The following is a 23,261-nucleotide window of genomic DNA, read 5'->3' on the forward strand; positions in this document are numbered from 1 at the left end:
TCAGTGGGGCTGGAGAGACTGCCTAAGCTCTGTGACAGCTGGGGACAGCCACCCAGCTGGCCAGGAGCAGACAAGTTGGGGCAGAGGTTAGCCTACCCAACCAGCAGGCCAGTGAGGGCTGGAATACATCCTGGGATGCCAGGGAAATGAGACCTAACTTGTGTCCAGAGGGGATCTGGGACAGAAGTTCAATAGACAGGTTTAATTGGAATCAGTTAAGTCTATTACTATTACATCCATCCAGGCCTCTCTTAAACCAGTTTTGACCATTTTGAAACTGTTCTATGTGCACTGAACTTCTGTTCTGTTACAGATTTAAACCAGTTTCCAATCATTTACACCAGTTTATGTATAATGTCTGTCTCTAGCCCTTAAGTCCAGGACAAAGAAAGCAGTGCACTGGCTGATCTAATGGACTCTGAGACTGATTTGCATTTGATTTCTAAAAGTTCAGGCATCAGAAACAGCTTTGGGATGTGGCAACTACAGTTGTACCTAATTGTGGAGCAGAGTGAGTACAATCTCAATGCAGAGCAGGAGAGGACTTCCACTGGGAATGGTTGAGTATTTCCAGTAATACTGATTTGCATTTGATTTCTAGAAGTTCAGGCAACAGAAACAGCTTTGAGATGTGACAACTACAGCCATACCTAATTGTGGAGCAGACTGAGTGGAAACTCAAGGGAGAGCAGGTGAAGACTTTCACTGGGAATTGTCAAGTATTTCCAGTTTGCTTGAGAAGGACTCCTCATGTGCACACCAGTATTTTACAACCAGCTCCTCATCCCAGACCATAGCACACTTCTATTTGTGGAGATACGTCCTTGCCTATGGAGGGTTTCCCCCTCCTTCCTGTTTATCTCCTTCCATGGTTTGGGGGTACTATGCAAGGGAGATGAGCAATATTTTTCACACCAATAAAAAATCCCACCCCTGGACCTTCTCAGCTCTTGTCAGCCTGTAGCTACTTCCAGCTCTAGTGGCTTTGAACAAGTTGCCCTGCGCCTCTTATACTGTATTGGGGATAGTGTTCTGTAACATGAAATTCTGTGGGTGGGGAGGCCAAAAATCACTGTTCCTCCCACTATGTCCTTGCTTAGATAAAATGGGGCATATCGACCTTTTAGCCTGTATGGCTGCATTCTCAGTGGTTTCTTTTTTTTCAAAAGGTGTGTGGGAGGGAGCAGGGAGTTTCCCAGCTGAAGACCCACGGGTTCATTGGTCTCTTGAGCAATGGTATGTTTGCCTACCCAGAAATAAGCCACACCTCTGACTTCATTATACATTTGATACAGTATCAGATGAGATTATCAGGGTGCAAACATGGTTTTCTCACTATGAGCAAAGTCTGTATCAATTTGTCCCTGAAAGACCAAGGAGACCGGGAATTGTAATAACAGGTTGGAAGCTATTTATTTACTTTTCCGGCGTCTGTGCAGGAAGTCTGAGCTAAAATAGGTGCAGAGACAGGAGTATAATTACTATGGGAAGCCTGCATTCTTGCTGTGCAATCAGTGTGTGCAGTGACTTGCAGGCCCAGGCATACCTGAGTGACAAAAGAGAACCTCATCTTTAAAACTCATTGTTACCAGTGTGAATACCTGAGAGCCAGAGCCATGCTGAAACAGATTTTGGCAGATATGTGCATTGATCCTGACCTGCTGGCAGAGCTCAGCGAGGAACAGAAACAGATCCTCTTCTTCAAGATGAGGCAAGAACAGGTCAGACGGTGGAAGGAAAGAGAAACTGCCATAGACAAGAGCTCAACAAAAAAACCTGCACCAAGGAGAGGTAAGGCTCTGCCCAGGAGCAGATTCTAGCTCTCATTTCCCTCCCTGACAAACACAGCTGCTCCAATGGGTGCTTTGCAGCTGGGTGAAAAGCATTTCTAAAGAGATATTGCTTTGGTTAGGGAAACACAGCTGGAAATGGTTATAAATACAGTTTCCTGGCATCACAAATGAGGATTGGGTTCAAACCTTGGTTTCCGGCTCAGGCAAGCTGGGGTTGGCTTCCAAGACTGACCTTGGGCAAATCCCTTCCATTTCTCTGCCTGTAAAAATAATTGTCTGTCTTATCCATGCAGACTGTAAGCTTTTTGGGACAGGAGCTGTGTGTATGTATAGTTCCCGGCCTGATGGGGTCTCTAGCTTCTCCAAATAGCTGCTCAAGCACCCATTCAGCAAGACCAAGGCTGAAGCAGTATGGGTCTTTGGACCTTGCAGCTAAATGGACTGAGATATTTCAAATCTTTCTCTTTGAGATGCCTATACTTGTTTTTCAGCAGCCCAGTCCATGCCGTGTTGTTGTAGAGGCATACAGAAAGCCCTGTCTGGGCTGGCAAGCAGGCAACAGCATGACCCTCACAGCCAGCCAGAGGTCACATAGCATTAAGGTGGCTCCACACCTGAGGCCATGCTGGGATTTCCACTAGCAACCACAGTGTTCTGTTAGGCATGGGAGTCCCTGCCATTCCTTTCTCCCACACCATTAACCTTAGGGCCAAAGAGGACGCATGGAGCAGCAAAGACTGGTCTCAGCTGCTGAGGAACCACCTTTGTTCCTCCAGGCAGTGTCCCCAGCCATGTCTTTCTCTTGGACTTGTGCAGGCAAAGGAAACATGGTTCAATGAATTACAGGGAGTTTAACAGAGAATGGGCAGGTAGCTGAGCTCCCTTACAACGTCCCCAAGAAAAGGGAACAATATAAGGTGTGGGTTGGAGCAAGGGAAGGGATCTCAGCTGGGAAAAATGGCTTTGGTCTCTCTCATAACCTTGATGTAATACAGAATCCCACCAACCTCAGTGCAGTTGCTTGCTACACAGTTATGGGGCAAAGTGTGGGAATCTGGTCCAGCTAATACTCTGGTTGAGGGAGGGAGATATTGTTCTACAAATATATGTGGCATGTCAAATTGCTAGCAGCTTCACCCATGACCTGTGCTCCTTGCTGCCTCCCAGACCAACCAGCTTTACCCAAAAGTCCCACCAGCTGGCTGGAGGAAGGGAGGGCATGGAGGGAAAGAGATAGAGCAGCCCCTGAGGTTGCCATTCACCCTGCCCAGCCACAGAAATGCTTGTCTTGCAGCCAAGGGGAAGTCGGTGAAGTGGAAGCTCGGAGCAGACAGTGAAGTCTGGGTCTGGGTCATGGGCGAGCACAAGTTGGATAAGCCATATGACATGATTTGTGACCAGATCCTTGCTGAGAGGGCCCAACGACAACCCAAGGAGGAAGTCAGGTAAGGCAAGCCTCTTTTCAAGAGCAGGTTCAGCAGGTTTGCAGCTGCTAGCAGGGATGTGTCACTAGTAGAGAAGAAGGGAGCCGTCATATTATATAGGGAGGGTAATTGGTGCAACGTGAAAGGGATATCTAGGATGGAGGCAACTATTGTGGGTTCTTCAATCTGGATCCTGTCAGACTGGATCCTCCTTCCCTATCAGTTTCATGACAAGCAGCTGCATAGCTACTGGACCTACTGTGTGTGTCCTAACTGGACCTACTGTATGTGCCAGAGCACTGTGTGGGCTGCAGGGCATACACTCAAGTCCCAGGGCACAAGAGGCCTGGGATCTTTGAAATCTAGGAGCTGTTTTCTGTTACGGGGCATGTAACTTGAAGCCAGCAGGGACCCTGCAGGAAGCTGGATATCAAGCTAGAGTTGTTCGACCTGCTCCTGAGCAACTAGCAGGGTGTGGGCATGTGTTGGCATCCCAGTTCATTTGCAGATGCCAGAGGTGTGAACTAAGGGGTTCCCAAGTGCTCCCTACTTTCACCATGCAGGAGCCACTTTTAGCCCTGCTGCCCGCTGTGCCAATAGGAGGGGAGCTCAAATCCAAACCCTGGGCTGGTGCCCTTGTAAAATAGGTCAGGAGTAATACCTCTATACAGTGTTAGGGGTGCAGTAATACCTCTGTACAGTGCTTGGAATGGTCACTAGCTCTGCTACCAGAGTAGGTGACATTTGAGACTATTAACAGGGGCTCCTGTTGGGCAGGAGTTAACCTGCCCAGTGAGTGATACCTTTACTTGCCCTGGGGCTTGTGGTGCTCCTGGGTCTGACAGCCTTCCACACACTTGCTGTGTTTGCATATGATTTCCCTTCAGTTGCGTGGAAGGCACTAGGCTTATTTGATTTCCAAATCCCATTTTTATCTCTTCACAGAGAGAGTCAAGCATTGACCAAGCCTTCCGTAACGTGGTCTCTGCATTCTCAACTAAGAGCCCTGGACAGGATGGATGCCCACAGGAATGACAGGAACATTGGAGAGGAGAGGGAAGAAGAAGCAATGAAAGTGGCAAATGCCAAGGAGAGAAGTCAGAAACAAACTCAGGTACTTGTTCTCTGGTCTTCTACCACTGCTCAGTAGTGCATACATGTAGGAGTTGAAGATTTCAGATGCTCCAAGTGGATGGAGCTGGTGTTTTATACATAGACATTTCAATTAGGACAAGGCATTTGCTTTTTCCTAGATTTCATAGACATTGGGGCTGGAAGGGACCTTGGAAGATCATCAAGTCCAGCCCCCCCGCCCGGAGGGCAGGAAGTCAGCTGGGGTCATAGGATAAGCAAGATAAGCATCCAATTTACTCCTGAAGATGTTCAATGTAGGTGCTTGAACCACCTCCAATGGCAGGCTGTTCCAGACCTTGGGGGCTTGGACAGTAAAGAAATTCTTCCTTATGTCCAGCCTGAAACAGTCTCGCAGTAGTTTATGACCGTTCAACCTCGTCTTCCCTTGGGGCACTCTGGTGAACAAACGTTCCCCCAGACACTGGTGGTCACCCCTGATAAACTTATAGGTGGCCATCAGATCACCCCTGAGCCTACGCTTTTCCAAGCTAACAAGCCCCATGGCTTTCAGCCTGTCATTGTAAGGTCTGTTTTCCTGACCTCTCACCATGCATGTGGCTCTTCTCTGGACTCTCTCAAGCTTCTCCACATCCTTTTTGAACTGTGGGGCCCAAAACTGGACGCAGTACTCCAGCTGCGGCCTCACCAAAGCCGAGTACAGGGGGAAAATGACATCCTGGGATTTGCTTGAGAAGCATCTATGGTTGTTTTAAGGTTGTTTTCTTCTGTGCTTTGGAAGGATCATGTAACTTAGTGTAGAAACAGTTGTAAGAAAGGAAACACAGCCTTGGGGTTAAGGTATTGGCCTAGAAGTTGAGAGATCTGAGTTTTATTCTCATCTTTACCACCCATTCTGAGCAAGCTTCTGGTGTTTTCTCCGCTTCCATTCTCTGTTTCTACCATTTCTGTCTTCTGTTTGGACTGTAAGCTTGTGAGGGCTGGCACTGTTGTTATTGTGCATTTGGCCAGTGCCCGACACGACAGAAGCCCTATCTCACTCTGAGCATCAATGTCTACATGGTGGCAGCACTGCGTATGCCCAGTCTCACTGCCCATGAAATAAGCCCGTCCTACTCACTCTTATTCTCAAGAGGTAAATCCTGGAAATGAGATTAGGCTCCCACAGGGGCTCTCCCATCACCACAATCAAATCCTGAGTTCCTGGAGTGGTTACTGGGAAAATATTATGGGATTTCCCTCTGCAGCCCTCTCACAAGTATAAAAGATGCAGTAAGGCCCACGAAACTACTGGCATTTTTTAACTGCAGCTTTCCTTCTGAAGAAGTGCACATTAGCCTTCTATTTTGATAGCCTGGGAAAGCTTGAGGTTACAAAGAACAGGATGTATATTTTGCTGAGAGTGTTTCTTTTTGAAAATCTATTTTCCTCACTTACAAATAAATGAAAAGCAAAATATCCTAGAGATGTGTCATATCATCTTTTTGTCAAAAAAAATAGAACAAGGCTTGTGCTCTAAATATTTATTATCCAAAAATACTGTCAGAAAACCTAGTACCTGACCTAAAACCCCTTGAACTTACTGGAAAGACTCCTGTTTATTTCAAAGGACTTTGGCTTGGGTCCTTTATTAGTATTTTATAGAACTACACGTATCAGTTTAAAACAGCCAGTAGCTACATAATACAGTGTATAGAAGCAAGGTAATTCAAGGCTTGGCTTTGACCAAGCTTGAGTTTACTGCAGAATATGCATGGGAGGATCTCCCTATTGCCTAGTCCCGTTATTTTTTGTCTGGTGCCTTCTGAAACTGGCTGGGTTTGGGATTTTTGTTTTATTTGTTTGTTGAATCCTAAAGGCTCACAAAGCAGAAGGCAAAGAAACCTCCTGTTTAGAAAACAGAACAAAAAACCCCATGATTTTTTATTTACACTCAGTTATTTTTTTTCCTCTCCTCCTTTTTTGTCTCTAGTTGCTCGATTGCTGAGAATCTAGACTCAAGCTAAGGCGGGGGGAGCGGGCAGCACATTTTCTGAATTTCTGGGGCTTGAGTTATTTGCAATGCCATTCTCTTGAGCTCTATTTAGAATTGAACTGCTCCTGAGTAAAGTGTCCGTGGTTTGTTGTCAATGTTTTTTTTAGTTGGGAAAGAAACTCCCTGGATTTTTCCTTTCAAGCTTCAGCCTTACTTCCTTTCAAGATTCAGTCTTACCAGCAAAGCAAAAATGAGCAACTGTGTTAATATTTAACATTAATGAAATTAGAAATCCATATCCTTGGGAAGCTATATCATACAGGAAATGTATTAGTCACTGCCCTGAAGGCAGCGGCTTAGATCAGACTTTGGAGGTCAATGTATGTTTGTTCAAAGATAAAATCCAGGGTGTTTGTCTCAAAGGCCAGCCCTATGATCTGGATTTTTGCTGGTGTAACTGGGTTGCTTCAGGGTGTGATTTATGACCAACCGGGTTGAGCCAGCAAAAGCCCCTTGTGCAGATGTAATCTTACAACAGACTAGTATAGCTTGTTTTACTCCAGGAGACCAGAAACTGCTGTCCTGAGAAGAGTGCACTGTTGCCCATATAAGCTGTGTCCATGCTAGGAGTGCTTTGCTGATAGGATGTACTGATATACCTTCATTGCTATGAAGCCCCATGGGTTAGAAACTCATTAACTGGCATTCTGGCAGTAGGCAAGCTGCCTCCTTTAGATGGAAAGGAAAGAAAATGGCTTTGGGTGCACTCACTGCTGGATAGGGTAGGCTCTGAAATGTGACTACCTTGCTTGACAAATTCAAGGAATGAGAAAAGTGGCACACTCAAGCACACATGGGGTTCTCCATGTTCCTCAATGTGACAGGGATGGCTTCATCCTTCTAGCTCTCAGGCAGATGTACAGGGTGCCTGAGACCCTAAATGTTCAGATCTCCAAACCTACAGCTCCCTGAATAGTTGATATTACAGGGACTAAGGGCCATGCCATTGTCAACAGGCTGAGAGAGGAAGAGTAGACTGAAAACTTGCACTCACAGTCTAGGTTCAGTTTCCACTCTTGCTACAGACTTCCTATGTGTCCTTAGCCAAACCATCTAAGATCAGTTCCTCACTGGACATGCTTTCTTTCAGCCATCATTTGCCTACCTTGGCACATCAGGACAGAGAATGTCTTTCACTGGGTAGAGCACCCAACCCAGGGGAGAGATGCATGCACTAATGTTCTGTCAGCCTTCTCATTGTGAGAGTCGTGCTTTTAGATGACCTGCAGGGTTCAGAACCAGCAATGGGTGTCAGATTGCCAAGGAGGGGAGCAGTGCAGCAGGGACAAGCTGGGGTTATGTGCAGTTAAGCCAGGCCTGGAAAGCCATTCTCCTTTGAGGCGTTTAGGGATACTCAGAAAAGTGTGACTTAAAATATCTCATTGAAATGCCCAGCAGTATATTTCAGCATAGGGAACGGAGCTAGGCTGAAGCATCTAATAAGGAAGGACTAAGGAATGAGAAGAAGACTCATTAGTTCAGTGACGCATGAGAGAGGGGGAAAGAGACCTGTGCTGTGCCATTTCTTGAGGAGGTGTGGGAGCAGGCCAGGGGTACATGTACAGCCCCGATGCCATGAAACCCCCTCAGAGGTGCCATGATGCTGCATATGCATATTCACTCCTTCTGCATTAGAGCTCTCTCATAACTGTAAAGCAGAACAGAAAAGCCAGCTTGTGCCATGGCCAATGCCAGTCTGCACCCCACCCCATCTCTTCCTAGAACCAGAGGCCCACACACCTATTTCCAGGAGGACTGCTGGGACAGACCAGGAAGGGCTACAGCACCAGTCAGCTCCCCTGCCTGGTTCAGGGTTATCATAGACCCCTAATGCAGAAGGAGTCCATGCATGCCACAGCCCTTCCTAGGCTGACTGTACAGTAGGGATCCAGGGTAGTTTTACCTAAAGGCATCAGCACCCAGTTGAAAAAGACTGAGGTAAACTGAGGCAGCAAAAACAGCGGTTCTCAGCCAGGGACGCTGCCACATGCAAAAAAAGTGATGGAGGAGTTCCCTGACTGAAAATGTTGAGAGCCACTAGATTACATGCACATCCCACTCAGAGACCCTGCAACTGCTACAAACCCACATGCTGCTGCCTCCTATCCCTTGGTGGGACACTTGCCACAACACAGTGTGTGTGTGTGTGTGTGTGTATGTGTGTACAATAATCATAGCCCCAATGCCACTTCCTCTTGAGAGTGTGGACCACACTGCATAGTGCAAAGGTCATGGGTCTCAAAGTGCCACCACAACCTGGGGTGCCATGAGATCTTTTTGAGGGTGCAGACATTGTTAGGTGTGCAAATGCCTACATGATTCGCAAATGAAGCCAGAGATTTCAAATAGAAATCCAGAGTGTCAAATTATTCATACCTGGTGTGAGCCAAGTTCTTTGCAACAGAAGAACAGCTCTATTATTTTTTCCATAATCAAAAAAAAGGAATTAGAGCTGGCATTTTCCTAGGGGTATCTTGAGTCTAAGAAGGTTGAGAACCACTATGCTAAGGAAACTGCAGGAGGAATTGTCTTGCCCTTGTGCCAGTATTTCTTGAAGATTGGTTGAGTTATATCAGCAGCTTTCTGTACTCTCTTGTGCTCTTGGAGGCATAAACGGATATTTAGAGGCTGATAATAATTAGAATATCCTCTGGGCTGCTTTAGCTTACCCTAGTCTCCCTTTGACTGCAAGATCCAGGTGGGGTACACCAGCATGCTGGACTTTGGCTGAGCTCTGTTGTGGCTTGTGCTTAGGGAAGTTAGGCTTTCAAATTCCTATTGAGATGCACATACCAGTGGTCTGACTTTCAGAAGTGCTGCACCCTCAGCAGCTCCCTCTTCAGTCAGCACCTAAACTGGCCCACGATCCTGCTTCCCTTGGTTATTGGCAGGGTTCTTGGTCTGCACCATATGCAGGAGAAGTAGATCTGAACAAAAGTTTATTCAAAGAGCTACAGGCCTAATACTGTGCTTGTCTGTCATTGAATTTCTAGCATGTCCCCAGTAAAACCAGAGACATTCATCAGATGCTGGCAGACTGCCATACGAGGGACCGTGGCTTCCAGCAGGTAAGCAGTTCTCCAATTTGCTCTTTATATAGGCCCACACAATGAGCCAGACTCTGCTCTGTGGCCTCTGAACCAGGCAGAGCTGGCCACAGGAAGATAACCCAGGCTGGCAGGATCATCAGGACCTAGACCTGGCATTAGCCTCCCATTGCTGAGCAGGGGGCATGGCCAGAGAGACAAGGAATCCAGCTGCTGTAATGCCCCTTCAGGGTTCTGCCTGGAAGCTGGGTGCCAGGTTGCCTTGGGATGAAAGGAACAAGAAAGGGACTTAAGGTGACTGTACACCTTCAGCTCGAGCTGCTTATGGACACACAACCAAGGATCAGGATGGGCCTCTCCTCCTGATGTTTAGGGTAGGAAGCAATTCTGAATGATGCTGTGTAATGTAGCAGAGAGTTCCCCATGGAACACTCTGGTTCTTCCCTGTGACCAGGTCCTGCCTGTTATTATGTACCGGGTACGGGGGAAGGAGGAAAACCCCAGTTATTTCACAGAAGACTTTAAAACACATCCCCAGTATCCCCAGAATAAGCTAAGGAGTGAAGTCAGCAGAAAGAGGGGCCAGGCATTAACCAGGTCACTCTTTAGCAGAAGGAAGCAACAAGGAGGAATCCAAGAGACACCAAATCGAAAAAAGAGATGGCCACTTACTGTGAACCAAACTGCGGGGAGATGCAGGAATCAGCACAGAACTCGGACAAGGACAACCCTGAGTGGCAGGAATCCTGTAAGACGGGGGCGGGCGCTTATTTTGGGCGGAGGGCCGCTTAACAAGTTTTGGCGAGCAGTCGGGGCCCGCATAAGTAGCCCCGCCCTTGACAGCTGCCCTGCCCTGGGCTTACCACATTGGGACCAGAAGTCCTGCCCCCTGGCCCCTGACCTGTGCCACTGGAAGTCCCTCCCTTTGCATGCTGCTTCCAAAATACTTCTTTTGGGAGAGGGCGTTTCCATCTTAGAACACCTACTATAATATATTTTATTTTTATTACAACAAATATTTGTCATGACTTGTGATTGTGTACTGTATATAGAAGGGACTGCATAATAACTCAAAAATAAAGTGTTACTTTTTTATAGTGTGTGTGTGGTGGGGTGTGGGTGTGTGGGGGGTTGTGAGAGGGTGTGGCTGTGTAGGGGGCCGTAGGGTATGTTGAAGTGTATGCATAGGCAGAGAGAAAAAAAGGGCGGGGGAGCTGAGTGCATGTGTGCATGAAAGACTGGGAAGTCTGCAGGGAAGGGGCAGAGGGAGGGGGCAGGGCTATGGGGGGAGTAGGACTGGGGCTGCACTGGGCTGCACTCAAGCTGGGCTGGGTCATGGGGCAATTGGAGCCCAGCAGCTCCTCCAGGGGTGTGGGCAGGCGGCTTCTGCCACTGCTTGCACCGCAGGGAAGCCAAGGGAGGGGGGCACATCCCATCCCCTTCACTCCCCCATCCTGTGCTCCTGAATGAGCTACTGGACTCTGAATGCCCCACAACCTGACCCAGCCAGGCCCCATTCACGGTCATGAGACAATTGGAGCCCAGCAGCTTTTCTAGAGTCATGGCCCTGGGGAGCCAAGAGAGGGGGGCATGTTCCCCCCCAACCTTTGCACAGGGCAAGGTGGGGGCTACAGCTGTGAGCTGGGCTCTGCCTGCTCTCAGCCTATGTGCCTCACTGCCGCTGCTTTCAAAGTGGCAGGCGCAGCACAGCACCATGTGCCTCATTGCAGTGGCAGGACTCACACGGCACTGAGCCATGCTGCTTTCAAAGCAGTGATGGTGAGGCACAGAGGCAGGGAACAGGCAGATCCCAGCTTGCAGCTGCATCCCACCCTTGCCCTGTGCAAAGATCAGGGGTGCATGTGCCCCCTCCCTTGACTCCCTGTCACTGCACTTCTGGAGGAGCCACCGGGCTCTGATGGTCCCATGACGCAGTCCAGCAAGAGCTCCATTCGCCATGAATGGGGCCTTGGACAGGCCAGGTCATGGGACAGTCCTCACAGTGCAGCAGGGAGCAGGGCAGGGGTGAATGATTTGCCCCTGCCCCAACCTCACTGCCTCCTGCACTGTGGGGGTCTTGATCGGCCCTTCCCCCACAAGCCCAGGTGAAGAAAGAAACTTACCTGCTTACTGGGCCAGCTATGATCCTGGCTGCACGGGGTATCTGAGTGTGCACATAACACTCTCCTGCTGCAGCAGCCTGTGGCTGGGCTACCTTCTGGCTATACCTGCTGCCCTCTGCATTTGGGGGGATGAGCCTGGTTAGCCCCCACCCTTCTACCACCTATGGGTGTATGAATATGTCAGTGGGATTTGTTGGGGCACGGTATGGGTGTATGGGATGTGAGGGAGGGTGGATGTGTAGAGATCCCCAAACACTCCCACCATGGCATGCAGCCCCCACTGCTTGCCAGCAACAGCAGGCAAGGAGGTCAGGGTGCTTGTGCTCAGAGCAGGTGCAGCTCAGGCCAGCACCACATGGGTGGGTGGGGGAAGGGGGACAGCGCAGGAAGGAGCAGAGTCAGCTCTATCACAGGGGCTCCATGCCCCACACCTGCAGCTCCAGAACTTACAGTGGAGGAAGCCCTGTGCTGGAGCCTGCTGCCTCCTCCACACCCTGCTGCGAGTGAAGGGAGCCCTGCCAACATGGGCCTTTTCCACTGCAAGTGCAAATCTGCAGGCACAGGGCATGGAGCCCCTGGAGCCCCTGTGATGGAAATGGCCAGCACTGTGTTGGAAGCAAGGAGCATACCCCCATGCAGCCTGCTCAGCCGCTTCTATCACAGGGGCTCAGCACCTGCAACTCCACACTCACAGCAAGGAAGCCCCGTGTTGGACTCAATGGGAAAGCAGGGGGCAGGGTTCCCTCCACTCCTGGCAGAGTGTGCAGCAGGGAGCGGGGGAAGCAGCAGGCTCCAGTGCAGGGTTTCTCCTGCTGCAAGTGCTGGAGTTGCAGGCACGGGACACCAAGCCCCAGCAATAGGACAGGCTCCGCTCTCCCCCACCCAGCACAGCAGTGGCCAGAGCCATGCCCCACTGAGCACCTGCACCAGGCACAATTGCCCTGACCTCCCCAGCTGCTGCTGGCAACTGGGACTGCACGCCATGGGGGGAGGGTGGGAAGAGTGTGTGGAGGGGGTCCCTACACCCCCTACCCTCATATCCACACTTTGCCCAGCTTAGCTTCGCACTCCCACCACCCCTCTGGGCACAGGCTCCCACTTCCATCCTGATACAACTCCACCCCCCTACCGCCCATCCCTACGTGCTGCCCTGAATGAGCAGTTTCTGGCTGCAGCAGGAGCCCCTCTCAGAAACTGCTGGCTGGGCAGAGCCCTTCTGCCCATGAGGGTGGGAGCAAGGCCCAACAGGGTATGCTGGGGGGTTGTACACATGGGTGCCTTGCTCCCACCCTCATGGGTAGATGGGCTGGGCAGGATGCAATTCATTGAGGGGGGCGATGTGGGAAGGATGGAAGTGCATGGTGGTCTGGGTGTGGCCTGCAGGTCGTATTTTGCTCATCCCTGCTGTAAGAGATGCTTTTACACTATACTCATCCTAAGTGGAGGATCAAAATGTTCCTCTTTTTATGCAAGGAATTACAGCCCACATGAGTACCTCCTGAGAGGCAGTGCAAGCTTGTAGTTAAGAGACTGGGGATGTATTTTAACTCAAGAGATCTGGGACTAATTCCCAACTTTGCTGCAGAATTCCTACAAAGGACTTGGCCAAGGTTTTATCGTTAGCCTTCGCCACAATTTGTCATTAGTACAATGGGGATAAGGAGCTTCCCTCATCTATATTGACTGTCAGCTCCTTGAGGCTGAGGCTGTCTCTTACTATGTACAGATGTTAGTGGAGCACTCCAGGAACTTAGAAAACATGACTTGCTGCTTAGCTAGACTGTTAGAAAGCGGGGTGACAGCCAAGTCTGAGGAAACAATGAAACTGAACAAACAAAAACCAGTGCTGGGTTTGGTCTTCCTCATCCAATTCCTAAGCATTGTGTTGAGCCATGCCATGTTTTCAAGCTTTACTGCAGAGCTGTGAGGCTAGCAACTTATTATATGAAAGATGAGATTCTCCTGTGAGGGCTCCAGAAGCAGGAGCTTCAGGCAGAGCACCAAATATTGTGAGGCTTGGGATGAAGTCTTTCTTACTGGCAAGAACTGAGTTTACACCTGGTCATCCCCCAAGGTGCATGTCTCCCAAGGTTCGTAGCAGAAGTGAAATAATTTTTAAAATTCTAAAGGTGGCTTTAAAAATGGTGTACCAAAAAACTGACCCCTGATGATTCATCCCGTCATGCTTCTCACAGGGTGGGGCAGATGTCTTAGTCTGGTTTTCTCCTTTGCCACCAGGGAAGCAGGGTTACCTAGCCCCTTTTTGTCAGCCAAGAGCCAAATGCACTTTCTGGAATTCCCCCTCCTCTCCAGGAGATGGCATTGATGTACTACAAGTGGGTCACATTTGAGACCAAAAGTTTTTTCAAAGTGAGTTTTATTTTCTTTCTTTGCCTACAGCTCCCTTACAATAGCACAGGTCCCCCACCTCACCCCTGCCCTGAATCCCTGTAGTTCAGTTCTGGTTACCAGACTGGGGTCTTTCATGCCACCATACTTCAGTTTGGTCTCTAAAACTAGTCTTTTTCTTTAAAAGGTAGTTTTAGGTCTTGCCGAGACCCCTGCTCATTTTGAGGGGTTGACTTTGCATTGCCCTGGTCTATGTAGAAATTTTTTTCTTCTCTTTAACTAGGAAAGACCTATACAAGCAAGAGATATTGTACTTACCAGAGGAAATAGAGACAGTGCCTGGGCACTCAGTGCTGTTCAGTGCATAAGTTACACTCCAGAGCAGGGGCAGGGGACAAGTCCCCTCTCCCAGCTCTTCAGGCACAGGGATCTTTTCAAGAGAGTGTAGCAAACCCACTGGCATCCTGCCCCAGTTTGCTAACCTCTCTGGTCACCTGGTGCCCTTTCCCTTCTCACCTTTATGTTCTTCAAGATATGTTTGGGAAACTGTCCTTAAGTGTCCAGGACATTTCTGCCTGGAACCTCTTCTCTGCCATGGAGATCTTGCTTCATCTCCCTCATTTGCTTTGGGCATGGTGACAACCCCACAAAGAGCACACAGGTCTAGCTACTGCCCTCCTTACCTTGGGACTTCAACAGGCTCAGCTTGCCTGTAGCCCTCAGGCCTGGCTACAGCCCCAGAGGATCCAAGCCCCCTTTTCTCCATTTGCAATTCGTAGGCTTATAGACAAATCTACAAGGCCTTCCTTAGCAGCTTCCTTCCATTCCCAAGCCTTGCAGAATTAAAAGAGCAACAAACATGCTATACAAATCACTTAACCTCAGTGTAGATTATATCTTTTATTAACCAACAAGATTTTAAAGAAAATTTTTTTAAATTTTTTTTTGCAAAAATCTTGGTATAATAAAAGATATCAGCTTTGCTACAAGTCCTGATTGCCTTTTCCTCTGCTCCAGGCTCTACAGACTCCTTCTCTCAGTCCAGCAGTGGGTCTGGATTTCTAAGGCCCTTGGCCCCTGCTCTTTTGGCCACCTGACCTATTTCTCCCCCAGTGGGCTGCCAACACTTTCTCACAGTTCCCATTAGCAGAGTCCCGTTAGGTGATCTCTAGTCATTATCCCATTAGTGGCCTGTTGATCATGGCCTGGAAACCTACAGCCTCCTGGTTCTGCAACCTGGCTGTGCTCCCAGTATAAGGCGTAAGGCTGCAGCTTCCCTCCCCAGGGTTTCTGGTAGGCTCCCAGCAGCTTCTGCAGTATCCTGGAGCCTGCCTGTGGCTGTCATAGGACTCTTGCTAATACGCAGCCCAGAGTCCTCTTGAAGATGCTGTGCCTCTCTCTGGCCTTCCTCTCCCTAGTAAAGATTTAGGAGCCCTGTTACACAAGGGTAAGCTACACTTGTTGGTCTGCAGTTGACCATGTCCCCTTGAGCAGTTATTGCAGGTATCACTGAAAATGGCTGTGATTCACTGCCCCTTTCATACCCAGCTCCCTTCCTGGCCTGTACCAAAACACATTATCCTCCTCAGCTGGCAATCCCTGTGGAAATGAGTACTCACTACCACTGCTTCTCCAAGCCTGAGAGCTACAGGCCCCCTTTGATACCCAGCTCCTCCTGATGCAGCCATATAAAAGGAAGTCTTGGTACATGAAAACTCAGGTGTCCTGCCTCTTTAAGGCCTAAAAAACAAACCTTGGTGTGTAGCCTGAAGCATGTGAGTAACAGTGATTTGCACACTTCTGCTTGTTGGTCAAAGTAGTTCAGCCAGCACAGGCCTGCAAGGATTGAAATAGCGCTAAGGGACTGAGCTCTGGGAGCTGGGGGAGGGAGGTGTGGAGATAGAGGATTATGGCTAAATTACAACTCTCCCTAGGGCTACTTCTTGGCAGAGGCTGCTTCCTCACTAAAAAGTAGTTTTTAAGAGGCAAGTTCCCAGCTACAGCTAGCTCAGGGTGCTTTGAAGGATAGTGGGTTCAAATTCCCCACATAGGAGCTGATGATTAGTCTTCCTTGTCTCTTCCAGTGAGGAAATCCAAGGCGGCTGATGAGAGGAGACGCAGCATTGCGAGACATGCCAGGGATGACTACAGGAGACTGTCACTGCAGGGTGTCCAGAAAAGCAAGAGGGCTGAAGCCTTGAAAAAAGTTCAGGATGGGAAACAGGGACAACCTTCCCATCCTCCTCTTCCACCAAAGCCTAAAATCCTAAATGATGGAGTAGTTAGGTAAGAACTCTAAGTATCTCTGCGGGAAGTGGTAGAAGGGCCTGAGACCCTGCTAATGTGGGAAGCGGGTGGCTAGCACTGTATTTCATTTTATGAGCATGGGTGTGATGGCTCTAGTCCCAGGTCTGCGCCATAGAGGTTTGATGAAGAATCCAGTAAGGGATAGGGTCTGCCTGTTTCAGGAGATGCATGTACCAAGTGAACACAGTGACAAAATGGGTTGTAAGCTCTGAATTTGGCTAACAGATCTAATGGAGCATCATCAGAGGCCCTAGACTGCAGCAGCTGCTCCTCAACAAGGCCAGCTCTCAGACTAAGAGGGGATTTCCTCGCACTAAGCCCAATTCTCTTGAAATGGCAGGAAGCGGGGAGTGCAGCGGACAATCTCCAGTTCCACCGAAGAGGGCATAATCAGGTGGTTTAAAGAAGAGCAGTACCCCCTTCGAGCTGGGTATGAAAAATCTGCTGACAGCATAGCGCCCTGGTTTCATGGTGAGTACTGCAGCTTTCCAACCCTGGCCCAATCCACAGAGGAACTGTAGCAATCCAGTTGGTTAGCCCATCGCTGATGTGAGCATTGTTAGTAGCTGGCTAGCGGGGACACTAGTAGGCAGCTTGGGAGACCTTCATTCTAGTCTTGGGTGTGGCACTAACCTGCTGTGTGACCTTAGGCAAGTCATTTCAGCTGTCTGTGCCACCCTCTCTACTCAGGACTAGGGATGCTGGCTGTTCTCTTTGAAGCACTTTGGCATCTGAAAAGGCCAAGTGGTTTTATCCTGCTGGGCTACCAGGGGACTAAGTGAGGCCTGAACATGTGTTTTGGCTCAGTGACTTGTGGAGAGAGGTAGTCACAGAGAAGCTGATCCAAAAATTCTGGACTGAGGGAAAGAAAGACAACAACCACCATCATCACTTCTCCCTCCTGAGTACTTGAATAACAAACATGTCCTTGATGTCCAAATTGCCAGCAGCTGTGTCTTCAAAGGAATTTTAAGTAGCAGCAAAGCGTGCGTTTTTCCAATGAGACTTGCCCTCCTAGATCATGTAGGTGCCTTCACAAATGCAATCAGGGCTCATGGTAGGGGTGATATCTTTTATTAGACTAACAAGATTTTTGCAAAAAAAAAAATCTTTAATTGCAAGCTTTTGGTCACAAGCACCCTTCATCAGGCACTGCAGAAAAGATTGTAAAAGTTCTCCTGGGTAGAAATGAAAGTTCATATTTCACAGGGTTTCACAGAGGAGTCAGTAGATGGAAAGCTCCTGTGGGCAGGCATGCCTTTGTGTACTGACAGCATATTTGCATAAGAAGGAAGTTGTACTTTCCACTTATGTGGCAGGCAATGGTAACATTAACTATAAATGTGCCATGATAAATGCTCTAAGGGCAACAAGAACTTTTTAAAACAACAGGCTCTGTACCCCATTCAGAGAATCTGCTAAATCTTTTATGTGCTGTACTTTGGAACTTGCTAAGCAATGGCCAGATGCCTAATGGGTGGCATTGTTAGTAGCTGGCTAGTAGGGACACTAGTAGGGGACTCGGGAGACCTGATTCTAGTCTTGGGTGAAGCACTAACCTGCTGTGTGACCTTAGGCAGGTCAAAGAGAATCCTGATGTCTCCTAAAAGGAGAGCTGAGTTGTGGTTTTGCTACACACACAAAGTAAGGGGCAGTGCCTTTCTGTGTTTTTCCCAAAGCAACCATTAAGCAGACTGTGATGTTTGCCTGGTAAATACACAGTGCTTGGCAGTGTGCCTCATTGCACTCCCCTCATGCATGCGGGGCTGCTCTGTGTGTGGGCTGCCTCCTAAACTGGAAGATGTGCAGCCACATCCGTCAGGAGCTTCAGACAGACTAATTAGCATGCCAGTGGACTAACTGGCACCAGCAGTGCTCATTAGGCTTCTTGAAACACTGCATAAACCTAGTTGCACAGCCTCAGAGTCTGCCTTTTGGTCCCCACTCCTGCACTATAGGGAAGCTTTCTGTGCTAGCCACCTACCGGGTACAGCTTACTTCCCCATGGGTATAATTGCAGCCAGAAAGGAAGGGGTAAAAATCACCCACGCTCTAGCATAACTTCTCCCAGTTGATGAGAGAGCTCTGAGTTTGCTCTTGCTGTAGCTAGTGAGGTGATGGAGTGCCACATACTCTCTGGCCTCCCTCACTTCCAGGCCAGTTGTGATGCTGTCTAGCCTGGACTTATCTTTTAGGTTGTGAAGGGCTTATAAGATGCACAGGGCAATGTGAGTGTTACAGACAAGTTTGGAGGCTTACAACTGAGTGACCCAGTCAGCCACACTTGCATACAAAAGCCTTTCTCCTTTCTCACTTTGGCTTGGTGTTGGGCAGGTATCGTAACCTCTAAGAAAGCAGAGGAACTTCTTAGCAAATCAGTGCCTGGGAGCTTCCTGGTGCGAATCAGTGAAAAAATCAAAGGATATGTGCTCTCCTATTTGTCTGTGGAGGGCTGTAAACACTTCCTCATAGATGCCTCTAGTGACTCGTACAGCTTCCTTGGAGTAGACCAGCTGCAGCACTCAACGCTGGCTGACCTCATCGACTACCACAAGGTGAACCTCTATCAGTGTATTTGTTAAGAGTTTACTTTTGTAACTGCCCTAAATTTCTTCAAGACAGGGATGTCTTTGTGGTATTTTGGTCTTTGTTGCCTGACACCACGGAGCTGGCACTCTTGTAACATAAATGATAACAACACCCACTAGGCAACTTGTATCAATAACTACTTTTCCCATACGTTTGCACTTCCATAATTTGATTGCCAGCCTGACAGTTTAACACTGAAAATGAATAATTTGCCTTTCCACCAGAGACAGGCAAGACGTTACGTGGTGCAAAGGTGGTGAACAGAAGAGTGGAGGGACTGGCACTTTTATCCTGGTGCGGCCTTCCTTGTATCACATTGCCAGTATAGATGGTGTCTACTAGTGCAGAGGCAGTGAAGGTTATGCAGGGTCAACTGAAAGCCAGTGGGAATGTGTAAATATGAGGTGTGAGCTTTAATCTGATGTAGCACAAGGGTTGTGGCTCATATAAGCCTTCTCCTGAAAACGTGTGGGATTAAGGGCGAATCTACATTGTTGTCACTGCGTGATAGAGATGCCCAGGCTAGCTTGAGTACATGTGGCAGCTTTTATCACAGAAACATAAACCTCAGTGGGTGCTAATTTACCCTGCTTCTTGGATGGGCTTTGCAGTCTGCAAAAAGCTCAGTGGTACTGTAGCTTCAGTGCCAACAGTACTTCATGTCTGTGCTACACTGCAGTTGCTACTGTGACTGCCGTAAAGACATATCTTTGGTGGGGGTATTTTCCCTGGGCTGACTTGCCCCATCTGAGCACTTTCTAAAACTTGATCACTCTAAAGTAGAAGCAGTTTTTTTGTTGAACACCGTATGGTTATCAATTTGATTACCCAGAATCAAGCAAGACAGTAACAATGTATTTAAGGCAAAGACTAAAATGGATCTTTTCCCCAGAAGATGCCTGTGTCATCTGTGTCCCAGAATCATTGGCTGGGCATATACATACCAGCAGAAGACACCAATTTACGAACTGTATTTAAACATGTTTTCAATTAGGTTCCAATGGGGAACACTTCTTGGGGTGAAGCACATAAATCTAGTGCAAAGCCAGCAGGGCTGGAGCACTATGTACATTCTTAAAACGGGGCACTTAAATGTTACTTAGTCCTCCTTGCTGCATGAGGTTGCATTTCCCCTTATATAGACTAAAATGTAGCTCATACATAAGACAAGGAGAACTCCCACCCTCATGTTGACCCCCACCCTCAAGAGCCCCAGCTCATGAAGCATATACTCCAGCAGTAGAAATAAACATATCTTTCCTTGGATTATTTTCCCCGTGATGTTGTAAAGATGCAGCTGCTCCTAGAACATGAGAGCACAGCGTAACAGGGAGAGAACAGCAGCAGCATGTGGAAAGAACAAGCTACTGCACCATGTAAGGGAGGCAACAGTTGACAGGGAGGGTGGGCAGTGGCTGAGTTGGGCTACCTGCTCATTTCTGCATCTGCTGGCAAGGCTGGGAAGAGCAGAGTATGGTTGGCTTCTTGCCTCACAGGAGCTGTGCCATACCAAAGGGGAAAAACAGACCTTTCTTTAACATGGTGAGCAGCTGGCAGGAGGCTGCTACCAAAGGAGATGCAAAGCAAAGTTAGAAAGCTCCACTCTGTCTCAGGGCATGTGTTTTGTCACTGAAACTGTTTGCAATAGCACATTACTTTGTTCCAGCCCAGACGCAATAGCCAGCGTTTGAAAGGTTGGAGGAAAGGCCCCCTGAACTCCAGTGGGGCTTCTCATTAGCATTTGAGCTGGGCCCTAAGGATGAAAGATGATTGGGTTAAATCACAACTGTGCTGGTTCAAAACCCATAACCGGACACCCATTGGCTCCAGTTGACTTGGAATGGGGGCTGAAGTGCACCTTGGCTCATGTCGTTTGATGGTGAGTAACTCTGTCCTTCTGTCAACAGGAGGAGCCCATCACTTCATTGGGGAGAGAGTTGCTGCTTTACCCATGTGGCCAGCAGGATCATGAACCAGACTACCTTGACCTCTTTGAGTGAACCCTTCCACACCCTTTTAGGCCACATACCAGTGCCAGTCCCTGAACAAACAGAAACTGTTTTCCACAAGGCTGAACCCTAAGCAAAGCCAGCATCCATCATCTGAACTTACTGACCCAAGTGCATCTGTTTTAAATAACAAAGCAGCAGAAGGGCAATAACTACTGCATGCTTGCTGTTAGCAGCAGGGCTGAAAGAACCTATACCCCAGCATACCCTAAGGAAGCTCGAGGCACCAAACCAAATGGGCTAGAATTGGAAGTGGGAAGAACCCCGTGATCCAAAGTAGAGCTGGCATTAGCTGTTCTAAGACATCTCTGTTCAAGCTGCTTTCTGCCCTAAGGCTGCAGCCTAACATGTCAGTACAAAAGAATGCTTTGTGCCTTTTGCCATAGGTGAAGTGAGCAGCACTTTGTTTCGAATGGCAGGAGATCTCGCCAAGTTGACCTCAGAGGGTAAATTGCCTGATGGGAGGATCAAGCCTTCAGAATGCTGAACCCTCTGAAATCAACATTGCATTCAGCACAATTCAGGAAGTGCTCCACTATGCAGAGGAATCAACACAAGACCCTTTAATCCCCAAGTACCAAGCACTGGAGTTTCCCCACCAGTACCAGAGCTGGGTGTTAGTCTCTGCACAGGACAGAATTGCACCCAAGAGAGCCTGGAGAGGGAAACAGAGGTGGAAATGCTAGCTACAACCTTCTACTTTTGTGCACAGAGCCTGGAAGATTTTAAACCCAGTACCCTTCGGCAGCCTTATTGCTTATCATCAGTATTATCTAACTGTTCATGCCTGAATGTCTGCAATAAAGCATGCTGTTTTCCACAGTGTCGCTCTTCATTGCTTTTGAAGTCCTGTCCATGCAAGCCAGGCTACCATCACTGCCAAGATGCATTCAGCATAGGCATTAGCCTAGGACTTCTCCTTTGCTTGTGTCATAACAACCTACCCCTTGTATTTGTCACACTGCTTAAAAAAGAATTCTGGAATATCCATACCCAGGCACAGTCTAGGGAAAGCAAAAGGTGCAAACATGCCCCCGTCATTACTCCTAATGGATGCTGAATGTCAAGAAGGTCAAACTAGCAAAGACGCACTTGCCTTCACTGCCAATGACACTTGCAAATCCAGTGTTCTTTGAAAGAACATTAATAGATTGCAAGGTTCAGTCCTCACCCCCTGCGCAGATGAGAATTTGTGAAGAATCAGGGCATATACACAGCCACAGCAGAGAACTGTACAGCACTGCTGAGCTGCTCAAGCTGTTTGCTGCATTTTATTGCCGAGGTCGTTGCTCCTCGGATCAGCTACCCAGGACTGCGGATGAGCTCCAGCTGATTGTAGATGCAGTGCCTTTGAAGTAAAAGCCACAGGAAACAGCTGGACCTGAATTCGGTGACCCACTCCTAATTAAGTGGGCTGTAAATCATCTGGATACAAGTGATCCAGGTTCTACTGTCCTGAACTAAAAATCAGATTGGTTTTAGTTACCTATTCATTCTACTTCTTCTATTGGGTTGAGGCAGCTCTGTGTAGCTTAACAAAACTACTAAGGTCTGCAGTTTATTTTTGATAAAGTATCCATGATAGACATCGTTCCTATTACATGCCCTACAGAGTGAGGCAGATTCCTCATTACTTAAAGTAAAATGCCTGCTCTGACTTAACTTCAGGCTAGCCTCCATGCTGGAATTGCTGGGTAAGTTTCCACGGCCTTTATTCTTCAGGAAGCCAGACTGGATGAGCATGGTAGCCACCACTGGTCTTAATATTTATGTTTATTTTGCATAATCAGCCTCCTCAAGATGGACAGGAGACTAAGACTGTCTACATAGTAAATTTACCTTGCTCAAGTATGGATTCCTCAAGCACACAGCACTGCCCTGGGTAGGACCATATCATTAATGAAACAAAATAGACATGTCTGCTTGGCACTGTTACAGGTCACTGCACTAGCCATTTAGTCCAGCCACTGTTGGCTCTGGATTTAGGACCAAGAGACTTTGTGCCAGGGGTGGGGGGACCCCACCCTCATACCAACCACAGCCTCTCCATTCAATAATAGGCAAATTTATTGAAACACGGTGATAACAGAAAAGAAGCAATACAAACAATCAAGCAATTCTATATATCTACCAAATTCTAGGGCTGTCATCAGAGGAAAAGTACATCTGGCTCAGATGCAGTCTTCACTCTGAGGCTCTCTCTTAGGAGTCAACATGTCAGCAGTCTGGGGGTGGGATACCAAGGCCCACCCCCACCCTCAAGTCGGGTGGATGAGATGGTCTGGTCATGTGCCCTCTGTTCATGGTGGTCTCGGGGACCCTTCCGGGGAATGGGATGAGGAGGAAGAAGGAAGGACCCGGGGTGGGACAACTAGGAGTGATAGGGAGGGACCCGGGCAGAGGACAAGAAGGGATACAGACGGACGAGAAAGGAGAGTGGGTTGAGGATAAGGACAGGGAGGAACCTTATGTTACTCTTAAGTTTCTGCTTTT

The 23,261-nt window shown here is 48.3% G+C and overlaps 1 protein-coding gene across 2 annotated transcripts; it reads left to right on the plus strand.

The window, feature by feature from the left end:
- The first annotated feature begins 1,203 nt into the window (after nucleotides 1-1,203).
- On the plus strand, nucleotides 1,204-21,590 carry SH2D4A (SH2 domain containing 4A). Of its 2 annotated transcripts, none has more exons than XM_019534156.1 (9): nucleotides 1,204-1,791; nucleotides 3,088-3,238; nucleotides 4,163-4,331; nucleotides 9,338-9,412; nucleotides 10,001-10,139; nucleotides 15,948-16,149; nucleotides 16,511-16,641; nucleotides 18,505-18,725; nucleotides 20,667-21,590. In XM_019534156.1, exons 1-9 carry the CDS (start codon nucleotides 1,617-1,619, stop codon nucleotides 20,757-20,759), a joined length of 1,356 nt encoding a protein of 451 aa, XP_019389701.1. In that variant the 5' UTR covers nucleotides 1,204-1,616; the 3' UTR covers nucleotides 20,760-21,590. The 2 variants fall into 2 exon arrangements, with proteins under 2 accessions (XP_019389701.1, XP_019389700.1); XM_019534155.1 differs by having other exon boundaries at nucleotides 1,205-1,791; nucleotides 16,508-16,641.
- Nucleotides 21,591-23,261: the final 1,671 nt, after the last annotated feature.

This window comes from Crocodylus porosus, unplaced genomic scaffold, assembly GCF_001723895.1.
Source record: "Crocodylus porosus isolate Cpor-Errol unplaced genomic scaffold, CroPor_comp1, whole genome shotgun sequence".
In the NCBI taxonomy this organism is placed as follows: domain Eukaryota; kingdom Metazoa; phylum Chordata; order Crocodylia; family Crocodylidae; genus Crocodylus; species Crocodylus porosus.